The sequence below is a fragment of the Montipora capricornis genome, chromosome 2 (assembly GCF_036669925.1).
Source record: "Montipora capricornis isolate CH-2021 chromosome 2, ASM3666992v2, whole genome shotgun sequence".
In the NCBI taxonomy this organism is placed as follows: Eukaryota; Metazoa; Cnidaria; class Anthozoa; order Scleractinia; family Acroporidae; genus Montipora; species Montipora capricornis.
The window spans coordinates 1,038,826-1,054,210 of NC_090884.1; the positions used below are offsets into that span (position 1 = coordinate 1,038,826).

General features: G+C 37.7%; 1 protein-coding gene across 1 annotated transcript; it reads left to right on the plus strand.

Moving 5' to 3' along the window:
• The first annotated feature begins 103 nt into the window (after positions 1–103).
• Positions 104–15,062, plus strand: LOC138038305 (SH2 domain-containing adapter protein D-like). Its single transcript, XM_068884098.1, has 6 exons — positions 104–242; positions 862–1,346; positions 6,256–6,656; positions 10,042–10,467; positions 13,032–13,151; positions 14,269–15,062. Exons 2-6 carry the CDS (start codon positions 978–980, stop codon positions 14,489–14,491), a joined length of 1,539 nt encoding a protein of 512 aa, XP_068740199.1. The 5' UTR covers positions 104–242; positions 862–977; the 3' UTR covers positions 14,492–15,062.
• Positions 15,063–15,385: the final 323 nt, after the last annotated feature.

Below are 15,385 nucleotides of genomic sequence, written 5' to 3' on the forward strand. Positions count from 1 at the left end.
TAAGCCACCCCCACCAATGATAAACACCTTATTTATTTTCAAAATGACCCTGGGTCAGTAGCCTAATTTTCGTTGGGCGCCCTGTTTTCTTTTGGCGATGAAGAGGTGGATTAACCGCAATTCTAAAGGTTGGAGAAGAATGAATATTTAAATGCGGGAATTGTAGTCACTTTCCTGTTTTCCTCAAAATACTTTGGATATCATTTGGACAAGAAACCGAAGAAATTTCTTCAAGGCTTATGGTAATAGCCAAGCAAAAATGTTGAATTTTATTCCAGAGTTTCGAAGCAAGCAACCGTGGACAATTTTCTTGTCTGTGTACGTTGGATCAGTGGCTTGATCTGATCGGCGTTATTTCAAGTTGAGAGACTAAATATTTTAAGCAAAAGCCGATACAACGTAGATTTGATTTTAGTGATGTACTATATTTCGGCTGGCCAAACCAGCCTTCTTCAGGTACAATGAGAGTTTACATTGAATTGCTTCTATGTACATATATATATATATAGTAAATGGATGTTGACGTAATACTGGAAAAAATGTGATAAAACATGGCAGTTACAAAGATTTTGAATTCAAATACTAAGAGTCACGGAAAAATAACGGAAATCACTCAAAATAATAAACCGAAATCTAATACGTTTCTTCGCGGATATTAAGACCGTTGGGATCAATTGTCCTGAATTTTAATGCTCTTTGAAATTACGGATTTCGTAATCGTTAATTCTGAGAATAAAGAATGAGTTTCTGGGAAATTCGTAATTAATTCCCACTCACGTTTTTTATGATGATTTTTTTCTTCAATGAAAACGCAAGAGAAACTGTTCAGTCACTTAACGTACTATTTTTTACCATTTATAGTGATTTTTGCCTTTTACGGAAGTCGACCGAGTCGGAAGTGGATTTAACTTACGTCACGTGAGTGAGGTAAACTCGTGTCGTCACATCCCTTTTACAGCCATTATTTGAAGTAGAAGATGTCGCATATTGGCAGCTACTTAAAAGGTAAACTTGGAGGGTACAAAGCTCCTAAGCCACCTAGAAGAGACTACGAAGGAAATAGAAGCCAAAGTGATGACTCTGAAAACGATGAAAGCTATTTAGACCCAACAACTGTTCATCCCACTGAGGCTCCAGCTGGTGGCCCTATCATGCCCAGTTACCCTCCTCCGCGCCCGAACCATTCACCAGGGAGCCATCGTGTCCAGGATCAAACTAGAAGGGATTCTGTACCTGTAACGTTTAGTCAACAGAACAAACCTACGGCTAAACCAAGATCGCACAGGCCTCAAAGCGCGGGAGATGGTCTGCAAGGAAGAGGGCAGCTTCCTAATCAAACACAAAAGGTGAGTTCTGATCTGATGATTTCAAGATGACGAAAATCGGCTTTCAGCTCTTTGCACACAAGCTGTGCATTTCGGAGTTATTGAGCTTGAGCTTCAGTTCTTTATTTTAGTCACGAAAATGAAAAAAAGCACACTTTTTTATATTGTGCTTAACTTTTTAAAACATACCCATCACAGCATACAAAATGATCAGTCTTACCAGTTTACGTCATGTCAAATAAGTCTGGTTTCTTCATCTTTCTTGCAGCTTCCGTTTAATTGAAGTTTGAATCTTATTTAATCAAGGATGAATTCAACTTTATTTTGGCTGAAAAACTGCGAAATATTGTCGAAAGCGTTTCCGATAATTTTGATGAGGAAGGTTCGAACCAGTGAAATGTGAACTTGTTGATACTTATAAGTCAATTTTAACAACATCTAAGCTTATTAAATTATCATATCCAACCTTGGTTCCTAAAAAAGGTATGAAGTTTATTACTTTCCCTTACGGTGAAAATTATGGGATTTTTGAAAAATAATGAAGAAAGCGTCAAAAGACCAGAAATACCCTCTCCCTCTGATAAGCTATCTATCAGGGATAAGAATCGCTTGGCATGGGGTATTGTTTCCGCATGGAAAGCATGCTAAACAATGTACTGTCGCAATCAAACGAGTGGTGTTCAATCTATTTTCAACAAAACGTCAAACAAGTACAAGAGTTCTTTAGTGGACTTTGCCAGGGCAGAAAATTCATAATGACATTGTTGCATGTACATGAGAAGTTGATTAAAAACTTATGAATTCTTGTCAAAAAACTGTTGTGGGATAGAAATCTGTGGTTTTTCCACAAACCCTCAAGGTTCTCTTGCTGTTGGAGTAAATTCAATGTTAATTTTAAAGTTTTTCAAACATTTAAGAACAGCCTTCGCTTTAATTCATATAAGCTGTAGTCGTAGTCAAATTCAGCACTGCATCTTTTCTTTGTTTGCAACAATTCACTGTGAGGAAGTTACTATAACATGCATAATTGTTGTGGTTGATTTCCGCCATTAATGTTAATGAGCCAATGAGAGCATTACCGGTAATTTTATTGGCTGGTAAAAATAAACAAGGTACTTCCAGTCTTTGACAAATTTGGATGGCAAATAAAATGTCTGTAAACAGTCATCTTGCCCCTTGTTTTAAAACTCATATTATTGCTTGTAGCCCTGGGTATCCTCTGAGTGTAAATCTTCCAAAATCTATGCACTTAAGGAGAGCTTATTCATCATCATTATGAAGTCAAACAAGCTCAGCAGTCTTTAAAGTTTTTTCTTCCATCTTGTCCTCTTTTCTTGTATCAGTTGCCAATTCCATCTTTACTTCATAAGCAATGGTTTGCAAATCTCAACCCATGATCCAAAGTAGAGGCATTTATTGTTCTGATGTTTAGCCCATAACCCTCGTGAAGGTAATTTCATCAAGGCTGAGAATTCATCCCAGAACTTAAAGTTGTAAACTGCACACTTAGTCAATTTAGTGTAGACTAGTAAAAGTATTTGGATAACTGTTTGGTATGCCATAAGCAGTCTTTCAAATGCATGTAAAATTTGCACCACTCTAGGAGTAAAACTGTGTTTGGTCCTTCATTTTTTCCTGGATGCCTTTCTTTCTATTTCCCTGTTATGATAACTTGCCTCTACAGTACATGTAGGATTCCCAGGAGCATATTGCCTATAAAAGGTGGCTTAAAGAGATCCACTTCAGTCATAATTTACGAATATTATTATTAAATGATATCACTGATTGTAATTTCCTTTGGCAACCCATTGTTATTGTCAAGCGAAAAAAAAAAAAATATATATATATACTTTTGTAGAGCTTAAATTATATACCGGTATATACCGATATATATATTTATAACAAAGTGCCAGAAAAACTGTAATGAACAGGGTATAGTACATCAAGCAGGGATATCCACAGCAACTGCCAAGGAAACATACATCGTTCACTCATAATTGTAATCGTTTTTCCTTTCAGAATTGTGAATTGATTTACGTATTGTGTGAAAATTTGAGGTTATTTCAGGCAGGTGTAATAACAAAAGGAGTGTTTGTGTAAAAATTACTTAATTTTGATATTGTAGTTTTGTATTTTGTTTTGAAGAAATTGAACATTTGTTTCAGCAAAATTCAGATATAACTCAGCAACCAGGTGATACTTATTTTTAATACATGCACATACAGTTGCATGTTATATTTACAGGGAAAAAAGGAAAATGGAAATGTTGCCATTTATAGGAACTTTCATTTTTGACAACCATGCAACCAATTGGAAGCCAAGAGTGGTATTTAAGTATTGGACATCTGCACATCTGGCATCATTGCCCTTACACAAAACTAAAATGTAAGCCCCCACCTTGGCATCTGTAAACACAACACGACTTGTCTCTGAACATCAAGCATGTTTCTTCAAAAGTGTAACTGTACAAGGATCTATAAATCCCAAAAGAATCGTGCAAAGGTAAATGAAATTATAATACGAAATAGGCCTTCATGTTGATTTTTTAAAAATTTTGTCAACATTCAAAATTTTTTATTACAGAGTTTTTTGTACTGCAAGCTAGAGCAATTTTCGTTTGTGTAGTATTTTAAAAATACAGCAATCATGGTGATTTGGTAAATGATTTTGTTGAATTGTAAAGATTTAGAGAAAAAAATGGTGGTGGTAGCATTAAAATTTTACTTTCTCTTCTTTTCAGTGCTAGGTCTTTACAGTAGTATTTTTTACCACGGCTAAATGCTGATGAATATAAAAGGTTCTTTTCTATTCATCAGCATTGTAATTTTTTCTTTCATGTGCTTTAATCCATGAAGTAACATTAAATTATTCAAAGTTTATAGGCTGCTAGTTGAAAAAATTATTTTCAGGCTTTGACTTAGACTGATAAATATGTCTGGAGTTGTGATAATTCAATATTTAAGTTTTTATTCATGAGCATTTGTGCTTTTGCAAAGATTATTAATGCCTACTGATGCCTAAAGGCAGTTTCCGAATCTCCATGTAGTTATCTTGAACAATACATTTAAATCAGACTTCAACAATACCATCCATTCACTTATTTGATGTCTGCATTTTAGTATTATTGTCCTCATGAGGACAAAATATTTTCTTAAATCAATCCTTGTTTATTAAAGTGTTGATTATTCCATTCAGTGTTGTGTCAAACAATTGAAACGGGCACTTCTTTGCAGTTGAAATATCATATTGAAACAGGTGATCTTAACACATAGGACATAATTTTGGCCCTGTTTTCTAATAATATTGAAATTTTGTTCTGCATGGCTTAACCTACCTGGCAAGTTTCTTTAATCCTTGTTGGAAACTGGGGAACATCACATGCCATGATAAGAAAAAGGGTTTTTTTTACAACATGCAAATAACACAACAGAATGTGGTCTTGTTTCCAACAAGAAAACAAAGTAGTGTGATATTGCGAATGACCACATTAAGTCTTCTTAAGTTTTCTTTAGCCTCAAGTTGTGAAAAGTCAAGAGCATAGCTCCAACGCTCTTGTTTCTTACTGGCCTGTGCATAATCAGAATTATATGTATTATAACATACTAGGTTTGACCCCTTCCCTGTCACTCTGATTTTGTCTAAGCATGTTTGTAACAGGTGCGAGGCGCGGTGGCCTCATGGTTAGTGCATTGGACTCCGGATCGAGTGGTCCGGGTTTGGGCCCAAAGACACTTTACTCTCATGGTGCCTCTCTCCACCCAGGAGTATAAATGGGTACCGGTGAATTTAATGCTGGGGATAGCCCTGTGTTGGACTAGCATCCCATCCAGGGGGGAGTAGAAATACCGTCTAGTCGCTTCATGCTACAAAACCGGGATAAGCTCTGGCCTAATGGGCCAGTTGGCGCATAAGCAGACTAAACCTACCTATGCTTGTACCAGTCTCTGATTGGTTAGACTTTCAAGTCTTCTCGAACAAGGACTATAAACTGTAAATATATTCCATGTTTATGAGCTCTCTGTGAGACATTAAAGAACCCACACACTATTCGAGAAGAGTAGGGGATGAAGTTCCCAGTGTTGTGGCTGCCCTCTGTGAGTATGTTCTTTCCAGCACAAGTGGCCGGCTCGGCGTAATGTCTTTAAAAAGGCATGTGGTGTATGAGTCCACCAAAGCAAAAAGCAGCCATAAGTCAAAGGACTTTGCCAAGTGCAGGGACATGTACATGTAGATGCATTCATTATATGCAGTGCCTTTAAACCTTGAACTGCCTCATTCCCTGGTAAGCTGTACAACAGTGCCCAAGTTTAAATTAGTTTTATTAAATTCTCAACCTTGGATAATGCATTTCGTGTGCTCTGATTGGTTCACTCAATCTCAGTTATCAGCTCATATACCTTAGTTTGAAAGCGAAATTTCTCTGAATAAAGCCAAAAATGAAAAAACCTTTTTTTGTTGAAACTTTGGATCAATTCCGACGTTTAGAAGTAAGCGAAAAGGCAAGAAATGTTTTTGTGATGAGCTTACGTCTGTCTGACCACAAGGTATACCGTATTACACAACATCACATCTTCATCAAGTTGTTTCGATTTTGCTTGTATTTCGTACTTCCAAATTTTTGGAGTTCAAGGAATTTAATAAAACAATTATTCCATTCGTGCTTGTTGGATATGAGACTGGTTATAGCCAACTCGGTGCTACGTGCCTTGTTGGCTGTTTACCATCTCATATCCAACGCGGGCTCTTGGAATAATTATAATATTGTTAATTAACCCATTGACTCCTAGGAGTGGGAATTAATAGATTTTACTGTCTAATGCCAGTTGACTTTACTCATCAGTGGGAGTGGTCAAGGGTGGTTCAGGTGTCAATGCGTTAACATCCAGTCAATTTAACAAAGATTGATACTTTGTTTTGTTATTGGATACAGCTATCAGGTGATGACTACTGCGAGCCGTGGGATGCTAAACCAGCGCAGTCGTTGTCTGCAGATATGGCTGATTACTGGGATCCATGCGACAAAATACAACCAGCTCCACAAGTAGGAAGAAAGTCGTCAAAGGATGACTATTGCGACCCATACGATGCCAAAACAGATGACCCTACCCAGGTTGAGCTTGTACGGGTGACCAAAGAAAAAGTAAAAAAGCAGAGTAACAATGAAGACTCGGAGGAAGAAAATTACGACGACCCCTATGACACTGGAAAAGTTACTTTATTAGATGAACAGTCAAACAGGGTTTCCATAAGGGGAATGCGAATGCCTTCTGTTGAGGGCCATCAGCTGACAGAGCGAGATGAAAAAAGAGGAAGGAGGAGCATTGACAACAAGTATGGTCTGCTTTGCTTGTTTGATAATCTATTGGTACATGTATTTATTTTTGGTTTCTGGATTGCACTGCATCATAAATAACAATATTATTACAGTCAGATAATCACTGATACCGTATTAATTTACCTGTGTATAAGTTGACCTTTTATGGCCTCAAAAGAAGCTCCAAAAATCGCCCTTGACTTATACATGAGTACAGTTAGAGCCAAGTTCCAGCTAAGTAATCTATTCAAAATTAACATCATAATGTTGTCTTGGGTATAACAAACGCAGTGGACAAAAGACTTCAAAATGAATGTAAGCAATTCCAGTTGAAAGGATTTGTCCAACTCTAAATGTTGAAGATACTCACAAGCACAAATATGAAATAGACACTGGAAATTTTCATTTTCTAAAGACAGAAAGCTCTAAAAGACATTATTTTCTGTTTCTTCAAATAAAATGCGATCGTTTGAAACGGCTTAGTAACCTGGCGCAATACCTCATGTTTGTGTGCAAGCATCGTCACTCGTGTTGCCTGAAAATGCTGGTTGGTAATGATTGTTTTTTATTCTTTATACAAACCTGGCTGATTTAAATGCTTTTGTTTTGTTTGTTATGTGAGAAATTTTAAGTCAAAGACCAATTAAACCTTGCACAGTTATTTTCAAAGATTGACTCCTGCTTCTGTGATGTTGTGCTTATCCTCTAAAGCCCTTTGTCCTTGAACAACAAAACAGGTTAGTTTGAGGTTTACATGTTCGATTTTCTGAGAACTTGTTTGAAACTCAAGGACAAAATGCCCGCATATATGTGTACAACAACTGCTGAACCATAAAACTATTAAGCGCTTGAGGCCCTGATTTTTTTGTGTATCCACAGTTCCAGAAGTTGAAGAATACAAGATTAGTGTCCCATGAACATTTAACAAAGAAATTAAGAAATTGCTTTTTTTGCCATCAAAAATGGGGGGTCAACTTATACACGGGTAAATGCGGTAATTTACCTTTACCAAGATCCCTTATTGTCAGGACTGTTAGTTTCTGAATAATTATGCTTTTAAACTCTTGGTCCAATCATCATAGTTTGTGCACTGTTTTACACACTTGTAAATGATCCCACAGAATCAGTAAGCAGTTCTGGCCCAAATGCCAGTGGTCACTCACCATACTCTTCTAACAAATTAAAGTGCTATAAACCCTATCTCATTCCTCTTGTCATAAATATCAACATGAATAAGACTGATGTTCAAGAAACATCCTGATGCTTAAAAATTGTTGTTGCATACTACACCATAATTTTATTGTGGTCTGGCCTGTCTTATAAAAGCAGCCTGATCATAGACCGGATGAAATGCTGTGTTACTGTCACTTTTAATTACCGTAAACGTCCATGTATAAGCCACACTTTTTTTCACAAAATTGAAGCCATAAATCAAGGGTGCGGCTTATCCATGGATACATCTGTGTTTGGAGTTTTAAAAAACCTAATTAACATTCATACAACTTCTTAAGATCTCAGTAAAGAAACATAAAAGAAACTGAGAGCATGTTGCTGTTGTTCATTGACTTTTTAATGAGTGGTGGCTCCCAAAGGAGCCGTTTGTGTCTTCGACTGTTTATCGGCGAATATTGCTCTCCAAGAGTTCTTTCAAGCGATTAATTTTCGCTTGTCTCTAACAAGTAAACACCAACCTACAAGGAATCTCCATTCCTCCGCACAGCTGTTTGCAGTGACGTCTTCGGCCAGTCACTTCCACGCGTATCTTTCCGCCACGTGCGATAAAATACCACAAAATTCGCGAGTACTCGCGAGGTAAATGGCCGACTGTTTCGTTGTCCTTGACCACCTTCTCGGCACATTTGTCGACCGCAATATCAAGCTCCTTGTTCAGCATAAATTTTTTCGCCTGTTGCGGGTACATCCAAGGATCTTTATAGACGTAGTCATGATACCCAGACCCTGGCTCAGACTCCTCCCCACATTTAAAGCTTGGCTACTAAGCACTCATTCGTTTTGTTTCAATATTGAAGGAATTTCAACTTATAGTGAAACCTTGATTGTTTGTCCTTGTTGTTTATAGCAATAGAACGTTACTGGAACTTCAAACTTTATTGTATTACATTTTTTTCCAAAATGTGTGCTTCTAAATTCGGGGTGCGGCTTATCTACGGATGCGGCTTATACATGGACGTTTACGGTACTTATTGGTACTTGTAATCCTGGACAAAAATAGTTGAGACTTATCACAAAATTTTAGCACCATAACTTGGAAATTAAAGCCAACAATGCTAACTGCCTGGCCCTTCCAACACAATTTTTTTTTGAGAAAGAAGGACAAAGAACCTACTAGTAGGTGTTTCTCAACATAAGGGACTGTATTATTGGCAAGTTATTAGGGATGGTTTTCTCAGTGACGTCGTCAAGTTCTTAAATTAAAATTGCAAGGTGTTTTGAATTTTTATTTATTGGAGGTTGTAGATGACCTAGAAATAAATCTCTTCTCAAGTTTCCAGTTCCATAATGTCAAGTTTGTTTTGAAAATACACCAATGATTTTGAATTCCTGAATTGTCATCTTGTGTGACACCATGACACAAAGTTATTTGGTTGAAAAAAATGTCTATGCCTATGAATCTCAGCAGTCTGAGCATTTCAAGTACATTAGGAGATGTGTTCATGCACATGTATTTTTTTCATGAGCAAAAAGTAAGCGTTTACATTGCTAAATGAATTCCAGATGTTCGTGTGAATTTCTGGCTGCCAGAATTATTGGTGCCTCAATGGTGATGCACCAATATGGCGGCTCCATACAAAACTCTACAAAGTTGCATGAAAAGTTTCGACAAATGTACCGCACAGACCTGAAAATAGACCTCTTTACAGTTGTGTGCTTAGTTACCTGGCGTTTAAATGAAAGTGAGGCTGGTATTGACCTTGATATGATACAGACCTCCCTCCTTTTGTTATGTTAATGATGTTGTCGTCATGCTAATTAGTAAGAATTTACATAAGAAAGGCACTGAGGTTTCTACCAAAACAAGGTCAACTCTAGTCTCGCTTTCATTCACAGGCCAGGTAACTAAGCACATAACTGTAAAATGGACTATTGGTGAGGTGATTTATGAATCTGTCTCCTACAACATTCCAAGTTTTTGGCTTATTTTATTGAATGGTTTTGATTTTTTGTTGCGTGACAGTGAAAACAAACATGGGGGTGGGTCAAGGGACACCCAGCGGAATTCCTTTATATTTTGTTCTACTAGTTCCCTTTTCATGTAACAACTGTATATAAGTAGTCACGGTAGTACTGTCTATAACTCTGTGTTTGAATGTTATGTGTGGAATAAAAAGATACAAAATTAAATTGATGTGAAGAACTTTTATTATGTAAATTCTTCTTTAGAACACAGTCTCCAAGCAGGGACCAAAGGCCTGCAGATGATTATGACGCCCCCTGGGAGAGCAAATCACCTTACGGAATACGGCAAACCTCACCCAGCTTAACAAGGGATAAACCCCAGGCTCCATCATATGATGATAGACCAGGAGAAGATTACGAAAAACCATGGGAATGGAATAAAAAGTCTCCACTTAATGGTCACATGCAGCCTCCTCAGTCCCCAAAAGTGGATGCAAGACCAGCTGAGGACTATGATGCACCATGGGAGTGGTCTAAAATAAAAAACAGGGTAGCTATGGTACAAGCTAAGGAAGGAGAAGTCCAAGGGAGTGCAGCAGCAGCAGCAGCTGCATCCGCCCCCAAGAAGCCACCAAGGACGTTTGAAGAAGATTCTGTTATTGACCCTACATTACCTCTTGAACAACAAGGGTGAGTAGTGACATGGATACAGTATGTTTTGCTTATGGTAGCTTAGGTCGAGGCCCATGAGTGTGGAAGAAAGATGGATAAGAAGAAATAAGGCAAAGAAAAAATTTCCTTACCGAGTAGGGGACTGGCTAGTTGGGAAGGGGGTGTTCTTCTTCTCCATCCGCTTCCCCACTGCGGAGCCCTGTCCCAGTCTAAGGTTTTGCTGAAGTAATTTAGCTACGTGTAGCATTACTGGAATCACATGGCCTTAAAAGGGTCAGCTAAATTTCCTCCCATCTACACGGTTTGACCCAGGCCGCGCCATTGCGCCAATCCTGCACTGATATTGAAATTGTCCCTTAAAAAAAAACAGCCAATGGGACAATGCAAATTGGGAGGAGTTTTATCGTGCGTTTACTTTTCAGTTACGCTGTACTAAACATGTAGGTCTCATGCTCAAGCAAGTGTGATGCATCTGGGAATTAAAGTGCCATGGTGAAAACGTATTGGTACCATAGATAGCTTTTTCTCTTTAAATGGAAGCCAGATTGAATCAGAGAAAAAAATACAGAAGAAGAACAGTGTATTAATGAGGAAGAAACAGATGAGGGTCAAAGGAAATCAACGAATTCGCCATCTTTCTAGAAAACTTGGTTCCGCTATGAAAAGGAGGCAATGTTCTGCTATTTTTGTCTGAAATCTCAGGTGCAGATCCAGGGGAGGTGAAATGGGTGAATTTTCACCCCCCATTTTCTGAGCCCCCCTTCTTTCTTTTTTTGGTCTTATCCCTCAAACACCTCAACCAGGCTTTGGTTCTATTACGTTATTACAAAAATTCAGCCCCCATTTCAAAATCCTGGATCCATGCCTGAATCTAGAGTACATACATGATACATACATGTGCATACATGTACAGTATAAAGCTTAGTCATTGATTCTTGGTTTAAATATTAACAGGAAAAAAGTCTTGACACCATTTCCTAAACTTTTTTTGTTTGTATTAATTCTTTTAATTACAAGTAACAGGTATAAATAAAAAATGTTTTTGTTGGCTTGCCGGTTTGCATGTTTGAAGGAAATTGACTGTCCCCCTAAAAATGAATATGTCCCCCAAAATTTTAGCCAAGGGGACAAACTGTCCCTTAGTAATCAAATCCTAGCTCAAACCCTGCCGGGACTGTGATCTACAGTAAAAATTATTTTAAACCAGATAATGCGGTATGCTATTTTGAGCAAGACATTTCATTTCAAAAACAAAAAAAAATCAACTTAAATGGGCCTTACTCACACAGCAGCCATGCTGAATGCCGAGCGATTGAAAACTTTTGTTTTGCCCCACCGAAACTCGTTCCCAAACATTTCAACTCGAGGCTCGGGGTACGAAATCTATTGTCTGCGGCCAATATGGCTGTCATGCAAATAAGGCCCATTAAGCTTAAAATCAGGCTGCGGCAGCTTCCAGTAAATTTTCATCACAAATACTGCCTACAGTGTTGCTGTGAACATTCGGAAGAGACTGTTGATCGGCAGCAGATTATAGTTTATAGTAAGTCTACACCCCCAAATGTTGGAATTCTTAATTTTTTGTCATAAATCAATTGATGATGCACATTGTCATCACTGGAGGCCTTGGAATATCTTACAAGGGTTTACATGCCAAAATTTTGTTTTAGGGACTTTTTTTTTTTTTCAAGTTTTGAAAGCTTTATCGTTAAGAAATCAAAATGTAGCAGCTAATTATACTTCTGACACGGCCCATCTTTAGTTTTGCGGCCAGGATATTCACAGCAAAGGGAAGTTCTCGTTGTAGCTTGTGCTTTGTGAAAAAAGGCTTTCCAGGGGAAAGTAAGTTAGCTTTAAAACCTTTGCTGAGCATAGCACCTGTTTTTCATAACTCAAATATTTATCATCTACAATATTAATCTCCCCACCAACAGCAAACATGTTTTACCATTCGTACCTCAAAATTTCGCTTTTCATCTGCCGGGCCGGCCAATTGCAAGATGCGCAGAGTTATCAAAACTAGCGGTAATTTGACCCACGACCGTGACGTGAGACACATGGGTTTATTCCCGATTTGACATAACAAACTGCTTTGCAAATTTGCAAAATTTCTTTGAAAACAGGAATGCAAATCAGTTGGTGACGTAAAATCAAGAGTAGACCCATGCCCCTCACATCACGGTCGTGGGTTCAAATTATTGCTAGATGCTGCCAAGTTTACGTGGTGTGCATGGCACTGACAAAGCAAAATTCTGGGTAGCAATGGCAACAATATGTTTCCTTTGGATGAGGAGATTTATATTAGGACGGAAAATGTTTGAGTTTAGGTGCACTTTAAGAAGGAGACAGTCTATCACAAGGGCTGTAAGTACAGTCTTTTGCGTGTAAACAAAGTACAAGAACATATGACAATAGGATGATCTGTCCTCTGTGACAGTTTTTCCTAATTTTTCCCCTCCATTTGTTATTGTATACTGCCCCTTTAATGAATAGCTCGTTGCAATGACAGTTTTGCAGGCTATTGTACATCCCATGCATTTTGTGCATATGTCTTTGACAGGGGTATTTTTATGTCTTTTTAGCTGGTACCATGGACCTTTGAAGCGACTGGAAGCAGAAACACTTTTGAAAGAATCTGAAGACTGCAGCTTCTTACTGCGAAACAGTGAAAGCAGTAAGAATGGCTTCTCTCTGTCAGTCAAGTAAGTGTCTTTCTCATACAAAAATGATGTGAAAAGTTCTTTACGTCATATATTTATAATAATGTTAGACTGCGGACAATCTCTCTTTTGCTTTAGAATCGTTGAAACGAACGTGTACGTTGAACTTTTAATGGCTGAAACTGCGGGTCGCAAATACTGCGGGCGTTGATTAGAGTGAAATAACAAACGCCCGCGGTATTTGCAACTCGCAGTTTCAGCCATTTTGAAGTGTTAGTTCGGTTCAAAGATTTAGGGGAAGAGAGAGAGACTGCTCGCAGTGTATAATAATATTGCAGTGTCTATACACTTAACCCTGTATACATACTCAATTGTCTCCTTCCTTAAAAGTCTTGAAAGTTATGATAAATCAGCAGTTATTTGACCCGAAAACCTATCAAATGACAGACGTGGGACTGTTTCCTGAGTGTCTAATTTATAGCATGTTCATAAGACAGGAATGAAGCTATTTACTAAGCAATCACGACACCTAGATTCCATACTAGATTGTTAAAAGACTCACTGGTATATCGGGGTTTAGTGGTATGGAACTTTGTTAACCATTATATCAAAAATGTAGGTAGTATTGACCTCAAGAAACTTCGTCTACTACTCAGAAGAAATGATCACTTCCAGGAGCTTTACTTTCACTGGGTTATCGGGTTCAACGGTTAGGAACAGATTAACTGCATGATGACACGTATTTTTAAGTAGAGATGTTAAAAAATTTTAAATTTTAATGTTTGATTGTACTAGTTTCTTACTGAGTTTCGCATTTTACAGTGTAAGAATTGTAATCTAGTAGAACGTTTTCAGAAATGTGTTTTATTTATAATTAATATTTTTTAATTGGACGACTAATTATTTTGTTAAGCACACGACCTCACAAGCGTTTTAGCTTTAATTCGTATCGTGTATAAATAAAGATTCTATTCTATTATATTTTAACAGTACAGCCTGCTTTGCAGTACGGAAGTAAGTTCTTGAAAATGTGAAATGAAATCCGCACTTAGTCGGCCGTGAAAACGTCAAAAACTGTGATAATTGGGATTGACTCTCTTCATCTTGTCTCATTTTTCGGTTATTTCGTGATGAATATTGATGTTTTTTTTCTTCTCAGAAATAATAACTCCTTCATGCACTTGAAGATCGTATGTGAACAAAACAAATATATCTTGGGACAATTTAGCAAACCATTTGATACAGTACCGGAAATGATTCACTATTACTCGGTCAACAAGCTGAACATCAAGGGAGCAATACACAAGAAACTGTTACATCCAATAATGCAAATGCCAGAATATCAAACGCTTGAACCAATGGGGCTCAACACTGCAATGTAAACAACAATCGATGGATGTTTAGCTTGCCAGGATTCTGAATGGAAAGTAAGGGATCTTAAAGACACTAGAGTCAGTAGGGTGGTTTTCATTTTATTTAAGCAACTTGGATCGACCACCAAGGGAACGAAAGCCTCCCGTCAAAATAAATTACTAACTTTGCGCAATCTTAAATATTTCGTGATCATTCACGTTGTACAATAAGGCAAAGGTATCCTTTTTCTGGATTAGTACGAGACGCTTGAAGTGCCCCTAACCCCAAAATATTTTTTTCTCTAAAATGAATCTTTGCACCTGTTCGAAACGCATTGCGGCCATTTTTTCATTTTTCTAACAAATCCTGCCATTTTATAGGCTTCGAAAGTTGCGAAAATCCAAGCATCTTTTGTTCACGACCGAGTTAGAAGGGGAGTGGGTGTATTCCTGATTTGACGTCACATACTGATTTGCATTGCATTAACTCTTTGTAAAAATGCATGCAAAGTAGATTGTGACGTCAAATCAGCAATAGACCCACTCCCCTTCTGACTCGGTCGTGAACAGAAGATGCTTGGATTTTCGCAACTTTCGAAGACTATAAAATGACAGGATTTGTTAGAAAAAGGAAAAAATGACCGCAATGCGTCTCGAACAAGTGCAAAGATTCATTTTAGTGAAAAAAATATTTCGGGGTTATGGACACTTTAAAGAAAGGATGGATCGAGCATCTATTAAATATTTGAAGTGGAGTACAACAAAATCGCGGCAGCCATCTTGTTGAGAGCTCGATCCAGCCTTCTTTTGAGATCAGAGGATACCAACTGTTTTAAAGTTAAGATAGAAAATGATAGATTCACTGTTGTATGGTAACGCTGTCGTCAAACTTGTTTTGTGGAACTATCGTTGCAGCAGAGTAAT